This window comes from Phodopus roborovskii, unplaced genomic scaffold (assembly GCF_943737965.1).
Source record: "Phodopus roborovskii unplaced genomic scaffold, PHOROB, whole genome shotgun sequence".
NCBI lineage: Eukaryota > Metazoa > Chordata > Mammalia > Rodentia > Cricetidae > Phodopus > Phodopus roborovskii.
The window spans coordinates 45,878-70,156 of NW_026125300.1; the positions used below are offsets into that span (position 1 = coordinate 45,878).

Below are 24,279 nucleotides of genomic sequence, written 5' to 3' on the forward strand. Positions count from 1 at the left end.
GAACCGCTGCTTCTTGATTTCGTGAGACATTGTTTTTCATAAATAATTTAGATCTCTAAGTGGCAATCGATATTTTTTAAAGTAATGTATTCATAGTACCATGTCTAGAGTAAACCCATCAGTGTGAAATGAGACCTGAAGGAAACATGTAAACATGTTTCTGTTTTACAATTTTAATGGTTTTTATGAATTGAAAATAAGATTTTTTTTAACCACATTGTTTATTCTAAAATATGGAAGTACTATTTTACTTTTTAGGACAAAAGTAGTGGCTCATTTTTAGTTGTCAGCCAGTGGGCTAATGGATTCAGAAGGATTCATTTATGGCAGATGCCTTCTGAGTTTTCACATTAAGTTGCCATTCTGTGACATTGAGGACATGCTCTGTTATTTCTAGTTGATTGGTGACTCCCTGGAGCCTCTCACTGCTTCTTATTTTATTTTTTATTTATTTATTATTATTATTTTATTATTTTATTTTTTCTTTTGGTGGCTACATTATTTGGTGTGACACATTATCTCCCGAAAGGGCTCTTCAGCTTGATAAATAACACCAGCCCTTCTCACCCTGAGACAATTAGGCAGAAGGATTAAAGCTCCAGGGGCCTAGATTCTACTGATATTTTACAGCAGATCATAACAGTTGTGTTGCCCTCCAGTGAACCTGGCATTCAGGAACATCCTGTATCCCTTGTTAATAGATGGCTTTTTTTTTTTTTTTTTTCTTTTTTGGTCACACTCTGCTTGCTGTGTTCATTGTTTGGGTCTGCTGCTTGGGTCATATACGGCAGTTTCCTCACAAGCACCTTGGATGGCTGTGCTTTTCTTTTGTCTGAAGTGTAAGTTTCTTCATCTAAACAATGGCTTTTATTCACACATCGAGCCCCGTGGACCTGGTCATTTTGACAGACACACTGACTCTGAGAATGGTCTTTGCCTCATGTACACTCATGATCAATTCCTGATTAGATTTCCCCATTAATTTCCGTGCCATTTGGGTCCTGGAAATACTTATTAGTGGGCCATTTTATGTTTAATGGGTTTGTATGCCTCATGTACACTCATGATCAATTCCTGATTAGATTTCCCCATTAATTTCCATGCCATTTGGGTCCTGGAAATACTTATTAGTGGGCCATTTTATGTTTAATGGGTTTGTAATTTGGAGGCTCCCTGCACCACTAAATTCTTGTTCTTTTTTTGGTAGCAGACATGGGGAATTTATTGTGAGGGTATTGCATGAAATCAGGTGACTTAGGATGCCCTGGTTGTTAGGGAAACAATGGAAGAGGTTGGGTGTCATAGTTATCAACAGTTAGTGTAGCAAGACATTATGCGGTGGAGCTGGCTCTCCCTTCCTGTTCCTTCCCTTCTGTATTCTTTCTCTTCCCTCTCTCCCTACCAAATGAACAGTTTCATTCACAACTTGTTCTTCTTGGTGCTAACTATAGTGAACATAAAGAGGAGGGCCTTTGTGTGTTTCCAATTTTTCTCAGCTAAAAAAGAATCACGAATCATTGGTTGATTGCATTTATTCATGAGAGATTCCAGAGATTGGGATGCTACTTTTGAGGCCTGTTAGTTTCTGTAAAGAGCCGGTTTTTAGAGTCAGGGTCCTGGGCTGGTGTGGATCTCTTTCTAGGGCTCAGCTTTTTCATGAACAAAGTGGGATAATGGTGCCTACTTGTAGAATTGTTTGAGGCTAGCCCGGGTTACATGTTAAGTTCTAGCCTACTCTGGTCTACAGGACCCTGTCTCCAAACAGAATTTTAGAGCCGCTACAGTGTATGCATTTAAAACCTTCTTTTCCTTTTCATAGTGACAAGGTATCATGTATGCAGCTGGTTCCAGGGGACACTCCCCCTGCTTTCCTACAACCTCAAAACGGAAACGGCCATCGCTCACCTGGTTACGTTCCTGGGAAAGTGGTTCCCTTACGTCCTCCTCCCTCCTCCAAAGAACCACGCTTCAGCCAAATTGACCTCCACCAGCCAAGAAGCCCCAGCAACCTTTGCTTTCTCCCCGGAGGAGCAGCAGACACCGAGGGAGAACCGCAAGCAAAAGAGACACAAGAACACCTTCATCTGCTTTGCTATAACTAGCTTCTCGTTTTTCGTGGCGCTTGCAGTCATTTTGGGAATATCCTCAAAATATGCTCCAGATGGTATGTACCCATGTGCGTGGGCGCACATCAAACGTAGCCTAAAAGGAGAGTTAAGGCTCCGTGCCATGGTTGTGCATGCCTTTAATCCCAGCATTCTGGAGACAGAGGCAGGCAGATCTCTGTGAGTTGAGGACAGCCTGGTCTACTGAATGAGTTCCGGGACAGCCAGAGCCACAAGAGAAACCCTGTCTTGAAAACCAAACCAACCAACCAAACAAACAAACAAAAAGAGCTAAGTTGAGGAGATAGAATACTAAAAAAACAAAACAAAACAAAACAAAACAAAACAAAACAAAAATAACCTTTTGTTGCTCAGGCTGGCTCTAACTACCTAATTCACAGGTAGGATGAGATGTAACATCTTATGAATGAGAGCAGTTGTTTGAGGAATCTGTGGGAAATTATAAATTTGAAGGTTTGGCTTTCTTAGCATTTTTGGCCTTGCACTGTGTCTCAGGGCTCAAGTTGTTCTTGGAGCATCTCTTTAAAAGCTCTTCAGAGTCTTTAGTAATTCCCAGGGGAGTGCAGGTTCTTCTTTGTGGGAGCCGAGAGTTCTGGATTGCAGAAAGTTTATTTGGTCATCCACATAGTGATAAAGTGCTCTTCGTTTAAACAACAAATAAGTGACCAGAAAAGGAATTGTTTTGTGATTTGAAACAGCCTTGGTAAACAGTGTAAAACATTTAAAAAATACTTTTGAGTTATGGAGTGTATCCTTAAAAGAAACTTCTGTCCACTTGTGTTAAGTTGATTCATTTGTCCAGTCCAACCCATCCTGTCCATAGCTGAATATCATGTAGGGAGCTTTAATGATATTTGCTTTTCAAGAAGCCAGGTCAGAAATGTAGTGATCAGCGCTGAGGAGATAATTCAGTTGCTAAGGGGCTGAGTTTAGTTCCCAGAACCTATAAAGGGTGGGATAGTGGGTCACAACCACGTGGAGCTCTAGGGGCTCAACGCTCAACACTGGACATACACATGACATACATTCACAAACAAATACACATGAAACAAACCCAGATGTGGTCACATGTGCTTGTAATCTCAGCACTGGGAAGGTGGGACCAGCAGAATTCCTGAGTCTGAATGGAGCCAGCCTCGTCCAACTGAGGAGTCACTCCATGGGTTGCTATCTCTGTTCCACATCATTTGTTTTCTACTCCACACACACACACACACACACACACACACACACACACACAAACACACAAACACACACAAAGCACACACAAGCACACATACATGCTCAAGATACAGAGAGAGAGAGAATTTATTTAATGCTAATAAATGTATTCTTATTGGTTTTGAAGAAACATTAGCTTCATAGAACAGTCTAAAACTCAGAGGTTCCATGGCTGTGACATAGAGGACTCCAGACCATTACAACCCGAGTTGAGTATCCCTTTGTCTTTTTTTTTTTTTTTTTTCTTGTGGACAAAGTCTACTGCAGGTTTTTGTCTGAGTAGAAGTCTCCTTAACTGGATATAATAGTGTAACAGTTGAAGCCCCCTTTGCTCTTTGTAAAACTTACAAATATCACTTTATTTTGATTTTCAGGATACGTTAGGGATTTTGTCAAATTTTTTTTTTTTTTAAATTTATTTTCATATGCATTGGTATCTGTGGGAAGGTTTCAGAGTCTTTGGAACTGGAGTTACAAACAGTTGTGAGCTGCCATGTGGGTGCTGGAAATTGAACCTAGATCCTTTAGAAGAGCAATCAATGCTCTTAACCACTGAGCCATCTCTCCAGCCCCGGATTTTGTCAATTTTAAGGTCCTGGAGGAAGTAGTTACCAATATTTCCAAAAGAATAAACAGGGAGTAAGAGAGATGAGCCTGTCCACATCTTTGTTGACTAAGCCAGTTGGCCACACTTTGAATTTATAACATTGATTTCCCTTGCTTGTTGTATTGACTTTCTATTTCCAGTTCCAAACACAATAACCAAGTTCTGATTCACATTTTCCAAATAATCGCCAGGAGCGGGGAAGCCAGACTAATGGGAAATCAGAGCTGCAATCTGTGGCTTTCCCTGGTATTTTCTTAGTCCATCCAAAGCCCTGGGCTGCAAATGTGGCTTCTTGAGTCAGGGTTCTTTAGTTCCCTGTGTTGGCAATACAAGCAAGATGCTTGCTGGAAAGATTGAGAATGCTGAGGTGATTTATGGTCAGCCTCACAGTGGTTTTTTTTTTTGCTGTTACAAATGTGCTTACTTCACAAGTGGGCTAGCCCAGGACATGGGGCTGGCTGAGTTGATTTTTTTGTGATTCTGCACATCATATTCATTTTCTCATTTCAGTATATTTTGCTGGAAGGAACAACTCAGGAATTTTTAGAGTGATAGTCTAATGGAGTGTGCTCTCTAGGAACTGATTACAAGCAGTTAAGAGGAATTGCATACATAACTCTTACAATGGGCTTCAGGTCTCTACAAACTGGAATTCTTTCTCAGTAGCTTGTGACATGTGATGTTTGCTTCTTATCTAACACTCTGGAGAATTCCAGCTCTATGTTTTATGAGATAGGGAGCTTGAAGAAAAGTCATTTTATTTTTTTGTAGGGCTGGGAATTGAACTCTGAGCTTTGTCTGTGCTAAACAAGCATTCTACCATTGAGCTACACTGCCAGCTCCAAGGAGTGCCTTTAGTATAATGGTTAATAATGAAGAGTTAAATAGTAATTATGAATCTGGTATGAGAAAAATAATCCCATCAAGTAATTGCCAAGGCCTTAGTTAGTGAGGCTAATTTAATTCTAGTTGCTCTCACTTCAGAGTGACAGCCTAGGCTACTTAAGCTACTAGGGTGTGCAGGTTCAAATGTAAATTTAGGATGCTCCTTTGTCAGTAGTCTCTACGTTCACATGTGAGCCTTCAGCCTCACTTGTATTTCTCCTTGTTGACCTCAAGCACTTGTCACTCATTCCTACCTTTGCTTAATTTAAACACAGGTGCTTAATTGAAATACAGGTGAGTTGAGTAACAAATGGACTAGGATGGCAGGGGGGGAGATATCTATATCATATGTAAATATAATTCTATTCTTTCTAAAGATAGGTTTATTTTATTATTTTTACTTCTGTGTATATGTGTGTGTGCATCTGTGTGAGTGAATGGCCACATATGTGGGTTGATCACAGAGGCCAGAAGAGGGTATCGGATCCCTTGGAACTGTAGTTTCAGGCAATTGTGAACCAGATGTGGGTGCTGGGAACCCGAACTCTGTCAGAGCGGTCCATGCTCGCTGTTTATTGTTCCATCATTTCCCAGCCCCAACATTCCTTGTATTCTTGTCTCCTCATCATACTCCTCTTATTTAAGTGCTATTCATCCTTTGGGGTCTGAGTCTTTGAAGCTGCCTCAGGACCTCCAGCTTGTTCTTCCTTTGTCTGAGCACACTTGCCCCTAAATTAAGGACCACATTATTTACCATTTATTTATTTCATACATGATGGTTTTTCTCCTAGGCTGGTTTATAGACTTGTAGATGCCATCCCCCATCTATACTTTACAAAATAGTATCTGCTACAGAGTGGACAAAATGATCTCCAGCAAATCTTGAGTTGTTAACTTATCAGAAATGAAGCTACGAGTTTTCTTTTCCCTAGAAGTATTTCATATACAAGCAGCCATTGTTTTATTATCTACTATTCAAGAGGCAAGTTATAATTCTGGTAAAGGAAGATTACAAGTAACAGACCTCATTTCTTCAGGAGGAACTACCACATCACTCAACTTGCTAACTAATCTTTGTGTTGGCTTCTCTACTCTGCAATTTCCTCATCTCTGAAAATGAGAAGTCATGGTTTTGGCCACTTGCCTTCTGTAGTTTTGTTGGGAAAGTGTGCATGTGGGGAAGGAGGTGCTGTTACCACCTACTCTCTGATTCTCTGTGTTTAGGAAGGAGCTTGAAATACCTAATACATATTAGAAATGTCTGTGATGTCTGTTTCCATTAGTCAGGGCATTGAGAGAGAGGGAGACAGACAGACAGACAGAGACACATAGATACACACACACACACACACACACACACACACACACACACACGCGCGCGCGTGTGCGTGCGCACACACAGAGGTCTGTCTGCCTATCTGTCTTGCTGAGATTATGGGAGTCAAATCCAAGACCTCAGGCATGATAAGCTACATTGCCAGCCTATTAATTTCTTTCTAAAACATCTTTACAGTGTGGATCCATGAGAAATTCATTGTTACTGTTGTTTATTTCCAAAGTAAGTAGTGAGGGTAACTTCATTTTATCTTGTGGAATTTATCTGAACTAAGTGATGACTTAATGTGCTAACTTTTTTTTTTTAAATTTATGAAGTAAAGAATTCAATATTCTTGTATTTGGGAACAGGTGGGACTTCCATTCCAGTGGCAGAAGATCAGTGACACTGCACTTTCCTTGCAGACCCATGTTCAATGACAGTAATTCTTGGGCTTGGCTGGTGATGTGGTTTTCTTGCACTTTGTTGGATTGGATTCTTTATCTTTGTTGTGATGTTTTGTAGAGAATTGTCCAGATCAAAACCCTCGTCTTAGGAACTGGGATCCTGGACAAGATTCTGCAAAACGGGTTGTTATCAAGGAGGGAGATATGTTCCGCCCTGACCTCAGATGCTACAGTGAATTCTATAGTCATTCAGAATGGAGGTAGGTAATAATCCCTGTCTTTGGGAGCCCCATGGATGCTGTGTAATGTGGGGGTCATTTGCTGTCCCGCATATAGAATATCTGTGGTAGATTTTATTCATAAACAGAAAAACAAAAGACAAAGGAATACCAGTTTTTTCTCATTGCTGGGATTAGGTGTTACAGGAGAGCCAGGAAGCAGCTGGCATTGGATCCAGGGGGCCAATCACCCACATAGGCCACCCCAGTGACCCACGTGTGTTAGCTATAACACAGTTCCAAAGGTTCAAGTAGTGTTGTTCCTTGCAGGACTGCTTGTGTTTGGGGATGACAAAGACGGATCCAGAAATATTACCTTGAGGACTCGTTACATCCTGATCCAGGATGGTGGGGCGCTTCATATTGGAGCAGAAAAATGCCGCTATAGATCCAAAGCGACAATTACCTTGTATGGCAAGTCAGATGAAGGTGAAAGTATGCCAACATTTGGCAAAAAGTTTATTGGTGTGGAGGCTGGCGGGACACTGGAGTTACATGGGGCACAGAGGACATCATGGACCATGCTGGCAAGGACTCTGCATTCCTCAGGCTTGCCCTTTGGTTCCTATGCCTTTGAAAAGGACTTTTCCCGGGGCCTTAATGTGAGGGTCATTGACCAAGACACAGCCAAAGTTTTGGAATATGAGAAGTTTGATACCCACGAGTACCACAATGAGAGCAGGAGACTTCAGGAATTTTTGAGAGCTCAGGATCCCGGTCGGATTGTAGCTATTGCTGTTGGAGACTCAGCAGTCAAGAGTCTGTTACAGGGAACAATTCAGATGATTCAGGACCGGTTGGGAAGCAAGCTGATCCACGGGCTGGGCTACAGGTAGGTAGAACTTGTTCCTCTCTTTTCCAGCTCCGTGGTAAAGTTTATATCCTGTGAAAGCAGAGAAGGTGGGCAGAGAACCACAGACAGCTGCTGCTGATTTAGCTGGCTGCATGGCCACCCCCAAAGAGCCTTTCCTATCGGTGCATCAGATTGCCTCTTGTTCGAACCATGGATTTAACTATTAGATGTGGCACACAGAACAGTCTTGGCTTTGACTTATGAAGCCCTTTGTGAATTGTTGCTCAGCAGTGGAAAGTGTGGAGCTGTGCTTCTGAAAAGCACTGGGTGGAGTGAAGATAATGTGCCACTGAAGAGACTTCCTCATACCATTAACTTCTGAGCATAATGAAACTGAAGGTACCTCGAAGCCTAGGCTAATTGAGACAGCTGAGCAGCTGAGAGGTTAGGGCACAGTTCTGTGGACAGGCTGTTAGAAAAGCCCTAAGGGGTAGCATGCTTAGGTTCCATTTTCTTTTTTTTTTTTTTTCTGGAATCTTTTGATTCCAGATTAATTTGATTGGAACCCTTTACATGCTGTTTTGTTTTGACTCCACTTGCTTCATTGGCTGAGTTCTGTCCAATTCTGCCATAAGAGAGGCAGCCCAAAGTTGCAGAGCTAAGCCAATCACTAATTCTCTAGAAGATTCTTTCCTCTTCACCCTTGATTTCCTAATACTGTATTGTCTGGAGGCTGAAGGAAGTAATTGGCTCACCATTTAACCGGAGAGAGAGAGAGAGAGAGAGAGAGAGAGAGAGAGAGAGAGAGAGAGAGAGAGAGAGAGAGAGAGAAAGGAAAACAAAGACCCAGAAGTTGTGATTCTGCTGAATGTTCTTAGGAACTTTGGGAAATATCTGCAATGACAGAAGTGAGACAGCCTCCAGACTGCATACTGAAATGTGACACACTTAGCTTTTCCTTTGGGCACAATATTAACTATGGAAATTCTTGAAGATAATGTTAGTGAAGGAAAGAGGTCTGTGATCATCCTGAATTGTTTCTTATGAGATATCAAAACACAAGAAGGAAAAACCAACAGCCCACAGCTGGCCGGGGGAAATAACAGGCATACTCCGGAGGGAGGCAGGGGCCTCAGGAATGTGAGGGGTGTGCTGTATAGGTAGCAAAGAATGGAGGTAGGTCTAGATGCAGAGCATCATGAGCAAAGCCTCCAGAGGCTTTACCCTGCTAACACACATGGAGAAGTGCTATAATAGGAATGCAAAGCTTAATGATAGATTACAAGGTGACCCTTATGTAGTCATCACTCAGGCCAAGAAACAAAACATTGCCAGCAGACCTTGGTCTTCCTTCCACCATTGCTATGACTGTCACTCCCTTCCATCTCCAAAGATAAGCTTCCTCCTGAATTAGGGAACACACTAAGGTTTAGGTCCTTCCCCCTTTGAGCTTCAGATAAATGGTGGTAGACTAAATAGTTTGTATCTGGCTATTTTTGCATGAGGGCTCTTCATATTGCCACATATAGGGCTGGCTTTTTTTTCCTACCATCCATCCATCCATCCATCCATCCATCCATCCATCCATCCATCCATCCATCCATCCATTTTCTGAGATAGGGTCTCACTGTGTAGCTCCAGCTGTCTTGGAATTATGTAGGCCAGGCTGGCCTCAAACTCATAGAGATCCACCTTCCTCTGCCTTCCAAGTTCTAGATTAAAGGCGTGTGCCACTAAACCCACCTTCCACTATTGTTTATTTCCTATTGAATGAATATACTACAGTTTGTTTACTGTGGATACCAAAATGGCTTTCCGGCTTGTGCTTCTGTAACTGTTCCTTTACCTATCTACTGATATGTGTGTGTACCTGTTCCTGTAATGCATAGACCAAAGAATAGAAACATGTTCTTGGCAAATTTAGATGCTTGTGCTAGTCAACTTTCAGTGGCTCACAAAATAAATGTTCAAGACTGTTAACTTGGCTCACAGTTTGAGAGATTTCAGTCAGTGGTCACTTGGCCTTGTGGCTTTAGGTATGGCAAGGCAGAGAACATTACAACAGTTATGATGGTGGGTGAAGCTGCTAAGCCCATGGTGCCTAGGATGCAGAGTGTGAAGAGGGACCCTGGGGTGCCAGAAGTGTGTGTGTGTGTGTGTCTGTCTGTCTGTCTGTGTGTGTCTGTGTGTCCTTAGAGCCCTGAAGAGGGTGTCAAATCCCATGGAGCTAGGTTCTAAGCCACTTCCTATAGTACAAGTCCTTTAGAATTAAGACTGGTACTCTGGAAGAGCAGCTGGTGCCCTTGACTTCTCTACAGCCATTAGTAGTCATCCCAACTCTTCTCTCCCCATTACCTTTTAGAGGTTCAGCTACTCTTTAGTAGCCCCATAGGCTAGAAACAAGCCTTCAACACGTGGGCCTTTTGGAGAATATTGAAGATACAAAACAGAGTTGTAGTTTTTGTTTGTTTGTTTAGCTCCATTCTTTTGCTCTTTTGGGGGCCCGCACCATGCACACCTAGCTCCCAAATAAATCTATTCTTATTTATAAATGCCCAGCCTTACCTTGGCTTATTTTTAGCCAGCCTTTCTTAACTTAAATTATCCCATCTACCTTTTGCCTCTGAGCTCTTATCTTTATCCTATATTCTTTTCTTTACTTTTTGCTCCATGGCTTGCTGTGTAACTGGGTGGCTGCCCCTGATGTCCTCCTTTGCTTGCTCCTGAATCTCTTCTTCCCAGATTTCTCCCATTTATTGTCTCTGCCTGTCGGCCCTGCCAACTCTCTCTCCTGCCTTGCTATTGGCTGTTCAGCTCCTTATTAGACCAATCAGGTGTTTTAGACAGGTAAAGTAACAAGAGCTTCACAGAGTTAAACAAATGCAACATATAAGAATGCAACATATCTCTGCATTCATCATTAAACAAATGATCCACAACATAAATGAATGTAACCCATCTTAAAATGACATTCCACAGCACAGAGTACCTCCTTTGTTCGCTGGTGTAAGCGGTCACAGCTTCCGTTCTTCCGAGTCATCCTTACTTCTGATCCTGTGTCACCATTGGCTGTCACTGTCTTGGCTTTGCTTCTGAATTCCCTTTAAAATATCACTACTCATTTCATGGAGAAGTTAGAACGGTGTCTACCAGCCTTCCATTATATTGACGTTGTCTCCAGTGTACATGAACAGGCACCCCTTTGAATCGTGTTCTAGTGCATTGAAATTTCCCACAAGTGGAGGGGGAAGTGGGATCTGGAGATAATAGAACAGAACATTGTTTCATAGTTGCTGAGGCAGTTCTGGGCAGGAAAGGGAGCCTCTAACATTCTTCCTCTCCTCACTACTGGGAGATAATAGTTGCGATATTCTTTGTTTGAGCCTTTCTGCTGTGTTGAAGGTATAAAAGGCTCTGCCTGGTTCTCAGCCCCTAATCCTCACCGGGGCAGCTGCTGGACTTAGAAGGCCATAGGCTTGCTTTAGTGAACCTTTCTTCTGAATATCTGGCCATCTGTCTGGCATAGATTACATTTGGTATTTTTTTTTTCTCAAAGTATGAAGTTCACATTTTTCTTTTCATGTTTTGAACTAGGAGGCTTAAGGCAAGTTTCCTGGCTTTTGTTACTATATTTTTTTCTTTGACTAACTTGGGGCACGAGCTGGGGCAAGTCCATTAAATATTTGTTATTTGTGAAAGTCCAATGGCATTTTAAAAACACGTTGCTTTCTACAGGGGAATGGTTTGTGAAACTGAAAATCTATAGGATAGCAATCCTATGGCTTCAGGGATGTTTAGAAACTTCTTCTAACTCATTGATTCTCAACTGTGCCTAAATACAGAGACATTAAAAACTGCTAATACTCAGGATGTCTTAGATCATGTTTTCAAAGAGTAGGACCCCAGTCAAAAGAGTGATAATTACTGACCTCTAAATTAGAGGTGTGTGTGTGTGTGTGTGTGTGTGTGTGTGTGTGTCGGGGGGGGGGGTGCTTGGACAACATTTAGTGTCTCCCTCAATGGCTTTCCACCTCATATAGTGAGTGACTCAAAAAACAAAACAACCACTAAAGAGCAGAAGGCAGTCTTTTTAGGAGACAGTCGGGGATTTATGTCTAGAATGACACATGATCATGTGTGTGTCCAGGAAGGAAGTCCATGATTAACTGATGCCATAGTCATTACTGTCTCACCTAGAGAGAGCTGGAAAAACAAGTCTTTGAAAATCAGGTGCATTTGCTGCTGTGATGTCAGGTACCTCAGCAAAAGCCTAGAAACTGCAACCTCATGGGAAATGTGAGAAATGAAATACAGATGTTGAAAATCAGCCTCGCACCATATCCGTGTCTAGGGCTTGGGTCATTCTGTGACAAATAACCAGATGTGCTTGCTGTTTTCCTGCTAGGCAAGCTTGGGCTTTAGTCGGTGTCATTGACGGTGGAAGTTCTTCCTGCAACGAATCTGTGAGAAACTATGAAAACCACAGCACAGGTGGGAAGGCCCTGGCTCAGGGAGAATTCTACACCTTGGATGGTCAGAGGTTCTCCGTGACGGCCTATAGTGAATGGATTGAAGGTAGGCGAAGGTGTTTAAACTCTGTGAGACATGGGTAAGGACTGTGACAGATGGCTGAGGGGGCATTACTGTGTTCAAACATCAGTCTACCTTGGCAGATTTGACAGCTAGTTAGAGTTGCTTTCCCTACTAAACTTAAGTCTTGTAAATTCAAGAAGTCTGGACTAGCTACTGATCTATTTTAGTTTTGGCAATCCTCCTTGGACTGTGTTCTGGATCCTGAGTCATAGTGTCTAATTAAGTAGTGTGATAGTTGACCTTGGTTGTCAGCTTGATGAGTTCTGCAGACACCTGTCTCCTGGGCACGTGGGCGGGAGAGGTTCATTGAGGTGGGTGGCACCATTTCCTGCCCAGGTTTGTCCCTCTCTTCTTTCTGTGGGTGGACACAGTGTGACAGCTGCTTCCAAGTTCCTGCTGCCTTGAGGTCCCCACCATGTTGTAGTGTTCTTTCAGACTGTGAGGGAAACAAACCCCTTTTTACATTGCTTTCATCAGCAACAGAAAAGTAATTAAGACAAGTAATAGAAACACGTATACATTTAAAAAACATAGATGAAATGTTAAAAAAAATAAACAAATAAATGGAATCTCTGAGATGAGACAAGAACTTTTCACATATTGCTTCTGAGCAATGTGGGTTTTGGAGAACAAGCAATATCAATGATGGGGGAGAAGTTGGACCACGCCCTGCTTCAGGCCTCCATAGTGGTCTCAGGCACAGGTGTTGAGCCCCAGCCCTAGCACGAGTTTGGGCCTGTATGTGTTCAACAGTCCTGTCTACAGGAAAGTTCCAGGCTGGAGGCAACTACACCAGGGTTTGAGTCAGCTTTTCCTGTGTAGGGACCTTAATTTCCACGTCACCTTGGCTGCTCATTTCTGGAAGTGGAACTCATGCCATCTGCCATGGGCTGACCTCCTCAGTCACCCCTGCTTTCTGGAAGGGTGGAAATTCTCCAGAGGAAGCACAAGACTGAACGCACTTCCTTTTAGACTTCAATGAGTAGATTATTGTAGGCAGGATTTTGTCCTCTGCTTAGAAAAAAGTGAGAAATTATCAAACACTAAGGTGTTCCCAAAGTCCTTTCTGACTTTTTTTAAAAAAGAGAAATAAATTCTAATGCCTTTAAAGTCAAAATTTAGAAAAAAAGTATTGGAATTTAATGTGAAACTTTTTATGGAGGATTTTATTTAATGGAACCTTAAATTTGGAGTAATGATTTGTGGTGGGATTTCTGATGGTCTTTGTTCTTAAGTTCCTGTTTCTATTTTTGGAAGGATATGTTATATGAAATGAAAATGTGTTTGTAAATAAACATTTTTTGTTTTGTTTTATAACATTTTCATTTGTAAACAAGATATATTGTAAAAAAATCTATAATAATTGGTGGAATTATTTATCTTAGTAAATGTGAGTCCAAGAAACATCCTGAGAATATACCCAAAGTTTACTTGGGAATGTTTGTTTGTATTTGCATATATGCATACACATGTGTACCTTGCAGAAAATACACAGGCAGGGCAGATTAGCCCCCAGTGACAGACTTCATCACTTGACCTGGTTAGATTTTTATCTGGGCAATTGACTAAGACTATGCGACCATCCATATTGTTCTTGTTCCTGTCTTTTTATAATCCCAACTCAAGTAGTAGATGTATTCTTCAGTTCATTAGAGTCAGCATCATCTTAACTAGCAAGTTAAGATGCTAGTTAAGATGATGCCGGAGAAGCGTTTTTTGAACATGAGTCTTTGGGGAGGGTTTTCTCGTTTATTCATTTAGTAAAGTAGCTGTCTTTTATTCTGTTCACATTTCCCTGAGAAGCTTTTTGCTCATGACATTTTTTTTTTAAAAATCACAGATATTGCAGGGATAGTAAATACTTCAACACTGCACTGAATGCAACAAACTAAAGTGTAAGTTAGAAGAACTTCAGTTCTTCTCCGCCAGCTTTGACTTTGAAAGGCAGTATTTGAAGACTACCACCTATCTTAATCATTTTTTTATTGTTATGATAAACTGCCATGGCCAAAGCAACTTATATAGTAAAGTATTTCCTTTGGGGCTTATGGTTTCAGAGGGTTAGAGTCCATGACCATCACGGTGGGGGTGTGGCAGCAGGCAGCCATGTGGGAGCAATAGTGAGAGTTCACATCTTGAGACAAGCATGAGGCTGAGAGAGCCAACTGGTAATGGCATGGGCGTTTGAAATCGCAAAACCCGTGACACACCCCTCCACTCCTCCACTTCTTCTCTGATAGTTCCTCCAGCTGGGATCCAAGTATTCAGATATGCGAGCACATGGGCCATTCTCATTCAAAGTTCCATACCACCTGTTGGTAGGGCGTTTCCATCATTTACATTATGTCGTTCCCCAAAGGAGCTAAGGCAAGCAGGTCACAATCATGTCCTCGTAGGTCAGTGTATCAAACGCTACAATTATCCACTTGGTGGACATCAGTGACCTGTACTGTGAAGAAGAGGAAGAGTAGTGAATACACAAGGGGTTTTGCCCTGCTACCTTCACTGATGCCCCTTGCAAGGATGAGGAAGGAATAAATAATGCCAGTGCTTGCCCAGGCCCAGAGCAGAGGTTACTTCCAGCAAGGATGTTCCAGAAGTTTTTAAAGACTCCTTGTCATTTCAGTTTGAGGTGCTTGGGGACCAAATCCATGCACAGTTTATATGCCAGACTGGCATTCTACTCAGCTGCTTCCCCAGCAACTTCCCAACATTTTATAAATGGGGTAGCGGTGAAGAAGAGTGGAAACTCATTCTAGGCAAAGAATGCAGAAAATGTTTGTCCTTCCACTATGTGGAACCAAGAGAAGGAGGCGTCCATGTGGAAGTCAGCCTTTACTGACTTTGGTGCCTTGACCTTGGACCTTACAGCTTCTAGAACTGGGAAAAATAGATTTTATTGTTTATAAATTTTAAAAGAAATGACTAAAGCAGGCACAAAGCACAGAAATGAGGCATGTTTTGTAGTGTACTTTCATTCCTAGCACAAAGATGGTCTGTGTGCTAATGTCCTGTCACTTCTGATGACATGAACCAAATAAAGCCACCAGACATTTATTCCAGACCTCTTCTGTGTCTGACCACTTCTGTTCAAGTGTTCCTGGTCCATGTGAATATTTTGGGGGATGGCGGTATTACAGTTCTTGTACTGAGATGAAATAAGCACAGGATGTCAGCACTGAGAATCTTCAGACTAATAAAGAATAGTTTACTGATGTAACAATTTGTACATAGCTAGTAGTATTTGGACTCTTTTCCTTTGGGGGCCAGAATCCATCTTTTTCTTATTTTTATCATTTAGGGACAAATGACTAGCATTATGGGGAAAAAAAGTGGTCAAATTGTAGTTATTTCAGTTTTTAATTTGTAACTCAGGGACACATACTTATTTGTTCATTTGTTTAAGAAAACACTTCTCTTAATGCCTGTATGCTTTTTTTGTTTTGTTTGTTTTTTTGTTTAGGGATCTCTCTTTCAGGTTTCCGGGTGGAGATTGCAGATGGAGCAAAGCTTCACCTGTTGGATGACGTTAGCAGCTGGGAAGCCGGAGACCGCATTGTGGTTGCCAGCACTGACTATTCCATGTACCAAGCAGAGGAGTTCACTCTTCTCCCGTGCCCCGAGTGCAGCCGTTTTCAGGTCAAAGTTAAAGGTACTGGACTCCCTTTGGAAACACGCTCTTTTCTTGGCCTTTGATTCCTGTAATCCTTTTTCCTGACCACTCCCATGTCAGCATGGACCCTGACCTTAGTGGCGAGTGCACTGAACGCTGGAGTCTAGAGGATGGTGACAGAATGCTACCCTTACAGGAAGTGTTCCCCCCATGGTGACACCTAGCAGCTAATCAGTGCTCCTTTGTCTCCATTTCCTTATTAAAAGAAAAAGATGACAATGGGCAAACTCATTTTCTAAAGTCCATTCTAGTTTTTTACTATTTTTTTTTTACTGTCAGATAATAATAAACTCACCTAACAACTAACAAAATTTTAAAATATTAGTCTTTTTGTTGTTGTTGTTATTATTATTATTATTATTACTGTTATTGTTTTGGTTTTTTAAGACAGGGGTTTCCTGTGTAGTCCTGTCCATCGTGGAAGACTAGAACTGTCACTTTGTAGATTAAACTGGCCTCCAATTCACAGAGAACCTCCTGCCTCTGTCTCCTGAGTGCTGGGATTAAAGGAATGCACCACTACTGCCTAGTGTTTAATGTTAGCCCTTCTTAAGGAAAGAAAGTATTTTTTGAATTTCCGCTTGCTTGACTAGAAAAGAGATCTTTAGTCATATTTAAAATAGACCCAAATAAGGTAATTTGATTAGACTTTTATCTCCTGCTGTAACTGTGAGTAATACAGTTTTTGGAAGAGAGCAGTTCAGAGCGAGAGTCTTACTGTGAGCTGTGAGTGGAAAGAATGGCTAGCATCTGCCAGGTACTCATTCCTACTCCCATCTCTGCTCTGGGTCCCGCCCAAAGCCCCTTTGGTACTCGTTTCCCTTGTGGGTTTTTAGCACACTCTGTCTTTCACATTGCTTTCTTGTTTCTATACTTACCATTATACTGTGATGCCACAAAGCAAAAGTTACAGACAATCCTTCAAGGAGTACTTGCTTGTTTTTGAGTAAAGAACATTGAAGTATGAAATTTTTGTGCTTTAAAAAAAAGAAGTAGTAGACCCGGGCGTTGATGGCACACAGCTTTAATTCCAGTACAGGAGGCAGAGGCAGGTGGATCTCTGTGAGTTCGAATCTAGCCTGGTCTACAGAGCGAGTTCCAGGACAGGCTCCAAAGCAATACAGACAAACCCTGTCTCAAAAAACAAAACAAAACAAAATAAAACAAAAACAAACAAAAAATGAAGTAGTAGAATGTTAATAGAGTTCTTAGCTTAGAGTTGGCATTTTTTTCCCTCTATGTTTTGTTTAGTTTTCTTCTTTTGATAATACTAGGCATACAGGGAAGAAAAAAGGAAATTCCCAAGTTACGGTGATACCATCCATCATTACTTTCTGTGGAAAGTCCCATACTCCTTCCTGAGTTTCATAGAAAAACATCAGCAGGAGAAAAGAAACCTCTTTGAAATTGCTTGTAAACTTCCAGGAAAGATAGCTATTTAAAAGACAGTAAGGGGGGGAGTGTGTGTGTGTGAGGGCAATCTCCATTGGCTAGTGTGCAGATGCTGATTGCTTAGTTTGAAGTAGAAGCACAGTGTGATATGCCATAACAAGGGCTGCAAGAGCGTTTGTTTGTAAGATTCCTTGGCATTTGGTTCTTCAGACATCTGTGGGGTGGCTGCAGAATGAGTGCAAGAACTAGGGAGAAAGTGTTATGGCAGTCCCATGCCTTCACTGCTAACTATGGAAGGACTGAGCTACAGAGCGCAGAGCAAGCTCTCCGAGTGCCTGGGGCTGAGGGCAACAGCAGGAGTTCCGGCTTTGGGTGGGCAGTTGGACTGACATATAGTCTTTAAGATCCCTGCTTCTGGGAGTCTGACATGCAGAAGTGTTAGATAATGCCTTGAGATTGTCGAATGATGGAGAATGCTTTTCTGGATGGTTTTTCATTTTCTTTTCTTTGTTCTGACATTATCCTTCCTCCATCCACATCACCAGAGACCCCTCAGTACCTGCATGTTGGTGAGATCATAGACGGGATAGACATGAGAGCTGAGGTAGGAATTCTCACCCGGAACATTGTGATCCAAGGAGAAATGGAGGACTCATGCTATGCTGAGAATCAATGCCAGTTCTTCGATTACGACACCTTTGGAGGACATGTGATGGTGGGTGGAAGGATCTGATGAGTTTTTGAAACCTAGTAGCTAAGTACTAAGAAATTTTTAAGTTGCTAAGGAACTTTTGAATGGTGGAATTAGGTAGGGTGTATGTGTGTGTGTGTTATTCATATATATGGATATTAAAAGTATAATTCTTTTTTAAATATTGGAGAATGTTTAAAAACAAAACGAACCTAAAAGAGAGCAAGGTGCGGTTGTATACATCTGTAATCCCAGACTTGGGAGGCTGAACCAGGGGCATCAAGGAATTCAAGGTTAGCTTTGGCTACTATATTGGGCTGGGCTGTGTAAGACCCTCACACACACATGCGCACACACACAAATAAATAAGAAAAAAGTTGTGCCTTTATATAGCCTGGCTGTTGTAGTTCATCCATTAAGAACTATACATCAGGAAGAACCCAGTCACACAGAAAACACTATGATGACCTCGATAGCCATGCCTGCAATTTCTCAGAATCTCTTGGCTTCTTAAGAACCTGATATTACTAAATGGTTGGCAATACTAATATGCACAATCAAAATCTGGCTCTGTAAAAATGGTTGTGTGCAGAGTTTTATTCTGGAGGGAAAACAAGCAGTTACCACATGGTGACAGTATTCTATGTGCCCAGTTATTGGGTCTCATCCACATTTGACTGTGAGTGTCTGAGCTCTTCCTGTGTTGGGTGACCTTAGATTATTAGCTTTGCTCCTGGATCTCTGGCTTCAGAAATGCCTGTGCAGCATCACTGCTTTATTTTTAGTTGTGTGATTGAAAATCCAGTGCTTGAAGATAGTGAGAGCGCTCCAACTTTGCATTACAGGGAGTTTTATTTCCCATAGGTGAATTTTCAAAGAGAGCTTTCACCAACTAAACACGGGGGGAAGGATTTAGAAATAAGTAGCTATCCAGCTGTGCTGGAGAGTATAGAAATGAAAGTAAATGAGACTCTGAATGACCAAGTATAGAGGGCCTCTGTTCTGGTTTAATAATTAATTATCGTGGCTTCATTGTGAGTGCATTTAGTAGTCACCATATTACAAAGTTCCACTGCTGCTCTTCTTCACTACGGAGGATGGTCTGTGGTTATGGGGATGAAGTACATCTTTCTCTTAGTTCAGCAGTGGTTTTGTCATGTCGTAGCCGTACTGACACTGTTGAGTATTACGTGTATTTGAACAAGATACACAGGCAGGTGTAGTGGCGTGCACTAGTCCTTCTCAGGGCTTGTTATGCTGAGATAGGAGGATCCCTGTAAGGATAATGATGAGGCTAGCCTGAGCTACATACTGAGTACCAGGCCAGCCAGGGCTACGTAGCAATGCCTTGTCTAAGGAATGAAACAAAACAAAGCCAGTCCTACCTCACAACTCCATATCCTACCCAGTCCCATTCCTCACCCCAAGAACACAGTTTGTGATTTTCCTTGTTTCATTTTTCCTTATTTCTGATTAGAAGTTAGTCCCATTGCTCTTTGAAACATGTGCTTATTAAAGAAGCATTTACTACTGTTTTCCCCATTCCCAGTACTGGGAATCAAATTGGGGGCCTCACACAAGACAATCAAATACTACTACTGGCTTCATCTGTAGTCCCCAAAGTGCTGAGTTATCAAGTGAGGGTCTGGTAAAACACAAAAGGGAAAGAAATGTTCTTATCTTGTTGATGTATGTATGTTTGTGTGGAGTGCAGGTACGTGTGTGTATGTGGTGTGTGCTCCCGTGTGTGTTTTATTGTTTGTGGAGGCCACCTTGATTTTGAGACAGGGTCTCGTTGGGATCTAGGACTCACCAGTTAGGCTAGACTGGTGCATATCTGCCTCCCCAATTCTGGGATCACAGACATTTACAGCCCTTTTTCAGCTCTTTACTTGGGGTTGGAGACTGTCCTCAAGCCCTTACATTTGCATAGCAAACATTCTACCAACTGATCCATCTCCCAAGCCCCAAAATGTTGTAATATGTTTCCTCCATAGACCCCATCCATATGCATACTTATTGCTTTTGTCCTCTCTTGAAAAGAAATCTACTTGATTCGGAATACTTTCTCTTGTAGATAGAGAAGAATTTTAGTTCAGTCCATCTTTCTTATGTGGAATTGAAACACATGGGCCAGCAGCACCTGGGACGCTATCCTGTGCATTTTCACCTGTGCGGAGATGTGGACTCTAAAGGAGGGTACAGCCAGCCAGCGTCTGTGGCTGGCCTGTCTATTCATCACAGTTTTTCAAGGTGCATCACTGTGCATGGGACCAATGGCTTGCTAGTAAGTAGCCTCACATTGTGCTGACTTGTAACAGCTGTTATTGAAATGCTAGCTCTCCGTGATCATCATGACTCCTTCATCTTACACAAGTAAACTGTCTGACCACATGCTATGCTTTAACTGCTCTTACTGAAGATTCTGAGTTTTCATCTGTAGAAGCCTAGTCTTTTTAAAAATCACTTACATTGTCTGATACAATCACTTTTCATGGAAGCCCCAAACAGTCTTGTGTCCATTGACATTCTGCACCTACATTTCTGCAGATCAAAGACACCATTGGATTCGATGTACTAGGTCATTGCTTCTTTTTGGAAGATGGTGTTGAACAGAGAAATATTTTGTTTCACAACCTGGGGCTTCTTACCAAGCCAGGAACTCTCCTTCCCACGGACAGGAACAGTTCCATGTGCACCGTCATGCGTGACGGGGTGTTTGGAAACTACATTCCTGTGCCTACCGCAGACTGCATGTGAGTAATTAGTGGACAGGGAGTTGTGTGGTGGTCAAGATATTTGATTTTGGGGGAAGCTGTTGCTGGGGAGATTTTAGTGGACAGGGTTTTTTGGGAAGAATGTTTCAATCACCTTCAACAATGCCTTGCAGGGCTGTTTCAACTTTCTGGATTGCCCACCCCAACAACCACCTGATCAATAACGCAGCGGCAGGCTCCCAGGTAAATGACACTTTCTTGGGTGTCTTCATGCTTGTGACTGCTCTGCCTTATATGGGTGGGGTGTTTGTGATGAAAACGTGACACTGTTTTCTGGTCCTGCTTGTCTAATTGAAGAATATGCTAACTGAGAAGGTTCTTTCAAGTCTCCAAATCTTTGCCAGTTAGGAGCTTCTCTCTGGAGAAGAAGACACATGAAAGAACAGAGGGGAGCTGTTCTTTAGGAGTGTAGCCTCTCCAGGATGGATTGTTAACGTGTTATATGTGATCTTTCTGGTTTCTCGTGTTTACATCTTTGGTGGACAAACACATCACTTTCAACTCTAGCACTTATGAAAAAAGAAAGCATTTCCATGTCTTTATGGGAATGTGTCAGTGTGTAGAATAATACTGTGTCACTCTGGCCAAGGAACACATCTTTTTGCTAAGTGCAGGGGTTAGTTATATTTAGGGACATCTTGATAAGTCAGCTAAAACCTCAGCTACAATTTGTTTAAGCAGACAAATAGGCACATATACACACAAGAGAACAATTCCTAAGACCAAAAAAAAAAAAAAAAAAAAAAAAGAAACAAAAAAACAAAAACACCACCACCAACAACAACAAAAAAACCATTGTTTTTAAATGGTAGAAATAGAAATTGTCCCATGGATAAACATGGAGTACTTTATCCTTATAGTTGAGTGTAGTTTAAAATTACTGATTTATATAAATGAGTTTTTAATGAAACTACCAAGACTGTAACTGGGCTGAAAATTACAGTGTAGGTCTGTGAACAGTCAGTAACATGTAAATATCCATATGTACACATCACAGTTGTTCAACATGTTAAAAAGGGTAGAGCGTGGGCCATCATTTCTGAGACATGTATAAGAGGGGAGCTAAAGAGAGTTCCTTGAGCAAACCTGGATGGAGGCATCAAGGTGTAACCTCTGAACCTGTGTCTGTGATTGCGTGAAATTACATGAAATGTAACTTGAAGGACTCTCACATTTGAAGACTGTCTTTTGACTGGGAAGACACTGGACATTCGATGATGTCAATTTTCATTCATTCTTTCTCCATCAAGTATCTGAGAAACTTTGTGTTCAGCCTTTCTTAGTGGAAAGTTAGGGCAGAGAGGCAAGCCTGCAGCCTTGTCTGCTTTAAGTCAGCAGCCAGAGCTCTGCTTCCTCTTAGTTCTGCCAGAAGCTAGGGCCACAGAGGAGAGCAGTTGCTCAGAAAAGCCTGGGGCAAGGCAGTGAGACGCCTCCTGATCTTGGGCTGTGTCTCAGGCATGTTCTTCCGGTCATTCCTGAATTTTTCTTCTCTCTGGAAAAACTGCTTCAGTAAAGATAGCATTCGTCAGGGCTTTCTTCTCCCAGAGCAGGCAAAACCATTTCATTACAGCACCCCATTGCTTTTTACCAAGCTGCTATTACCTGTTTAGACATGACAGTGCTTGGCAGCAAACAGCTACTATATGCCTGTACTTCCCTCATCCCCCAAACCCATGGCATCTTGGCTTTGCCCTCTGCTTGCAGGGGTGTGGTCTCAAGCCTTTTCTCCTAGCCCCGTTACGTTTTCTTCTGCTGTCCGAATTGCATCCAATATCTTGAGGTGGCCAACAGTTTTTACAGAATAGTTGGTTTTCTTAAGACCCATTTGTAAACTTTGATCATGGAAAAATGTTGACATTACAGTCATTTGGGTGTGTAGGTATATATACTTTTCACACTTCATGTTTCCTCTGTGTCCCTAAAGGACTTTAGTAACAACTAACAGGATACTACATATGTCATATTTTAATTATCTTTTTCCTCCATTAGATTGTGAATTACTTGACAATAATCTTACTACACATAAGCATATAGTGGGCACTAAATAAACATATGCTGAATTTGAAACAATATCTTTTTATGCTATATGTTTAAGTTTTAAAAAGCTGCTTTATCAATGTTCCGTAGTGTGAATTTATCCTTTAGTTTGGGCTAATTATTAATTCAGCCATAAAATAAAAAAAAAAAAAAAGGGGGGAATAGAGTTAATAAGAACTTTTATTTCTGTTTTCCTGTTTCACTTTATATCAGAAACTTTTAAACTGTTCTGTTCGGGCCAGTAGTCCTCCAGTAAAACAGACAGGGCCCACACTGAGAGACAGCACCCTGATTCATACATGTGGCGTTTTCTCCCCCACGTTGGCACAAACTTGCCTGAGAACAGGAAGGGCATTGGAGTTGTTTGAAAGAAGCCAGTGAGCTCTGTCTGCCAGCAGACAGTTGTTTAATGGGCATGACTCATCTATTGATCAGGTTTGGAGGTAAACATGAGAAACCACATTGCTTAAAGACTGTGTTGTCCCGGTCATACAGAAGGCAAGCAGGGCTCTCCATCTGCATAGCATTTTGGACATATAATAATGGGAAAGCTGATTTTGGTTATTTGCCAACCATGTCTTTTGTCCAATCCTGCAAGCAAAATTGTATTTGCTTAGAAAAATAACCAGATATAACTGCTTGGTGGGGGGGTGCTCTATAATGTGGGCAACTTTTTGCACACAATGCTGGACATAAAACAATGGAAAACATTTGTTACAGAGTGTTTTATGAGGGCATTTCACATGGTGGCTTTATATACATAAAAGGACAGTATTGTATATTTTCTCTCATGTTCAGGATCTAGATATAATACAAATATGTGTTATATGGTATGAAAGGAGGAGACAGCAAGGGGTCAGGAAGAAGGAGGGGGAAACAAGGAAGGGGAAGCAAGGAGGGAAAGATGGATACCACACATTTTCTTCATGGAAAGAATTTGGATTGTACATATGTATGTGCATGTCTGTGCATATAATATCCAAGTAGAGGGAACTGTTTGTGGGGGAAACAGGGGAAGAGGGGGAGCTTGGAGGAGGGCCAGAGGTGGATGGGATAAATATGAGTGAGGCGTAGCAATCCACACATATGAAAATGTCATAATGAAACCTGTTATTATATACATTTTTTAAAAAAATGTAAAAATAGTGTTTTTAATGACCTTGCCCTTTCATTTGTAGGATGCTGGAATATGGTATTTATTCCACAAGGAACCCACTGGGGAATCAGTGGGATGCAGCTGTTGGAGAAACCAGAACTCACCCCCCCACTGGGAATATTTTATAACAACAGGGTTCCATTCAAATTTTAAGGTGGGCTTCTGACTTTTGAAGTATGTATTTTGCACAGGCTAGATTCACTGCAGCGATGGGGCCTTCCTCCTTTTGCTGCTGTGACAGAGTGGCACAGGCAGAGTAATTTATGATGAGCAGATGTTCACTTGGCTCAGGCTTCTGGTGGCTGGGACTCCTAATCAAGGACCGGCA

General features: G+C 41.7%; 1 protein-coding gene across 1 annotated transcript in view; it reads left to right on the plus strand.

Moving 5' to 3' along the window:
• Nucleotides 1-24,279, plus strand: part of LOC127213689 (cell surface hyaluronidase-like) — a 73,734-nt gene that overhangs the window by 11,433 nt on the left and 38,022 nt on the right. The window contains 15 exon segments of the mRNA XM_051174149.1: nucleotides 1,820-1,861; nucleotides 1,863-1,946; nucleotides 1,948-2,164; nucleotides 6,680-6,774; nucleotides 6,776-6,821; nucleotides 7,110-7,671; nucleotides 12,038-12,207; nucleotides 15,689-15,877; nucleotides 17,836-18,005; nucleotides 20,059-20,268; nucleotides 20,532-20,737; nucleotides 20,872-20,941; nucleotides 23,974-24,016; nucleotides 24,019-24,089; nucleotides 24,091-24,105. Of these exon segments, the coding sequence (XP_051030106.1) occupies nucleotides 1,832-1,861; nucleotides 1,863-1,946; nucleotides 1,948-2,164; nucleotides 6,680-6,774; nucleotides 6,776-6,821; nucleotides 7,110-7,671; nucleotides 12,038-12,207; nucleotides 15,689-15,877; nucleotides 17,836-18,005; nucleotides 20,059-20,268; nucleotides 20,532-20,737; nucleotides 20,872-20,941; nucleotides 23,974-24,016; nucleotides 24,019-24,089; nucleotides 24,091-24,105 (2,178 nt within the window). The 5' untranslated portion in view covers nucleotides 1,820-1,831.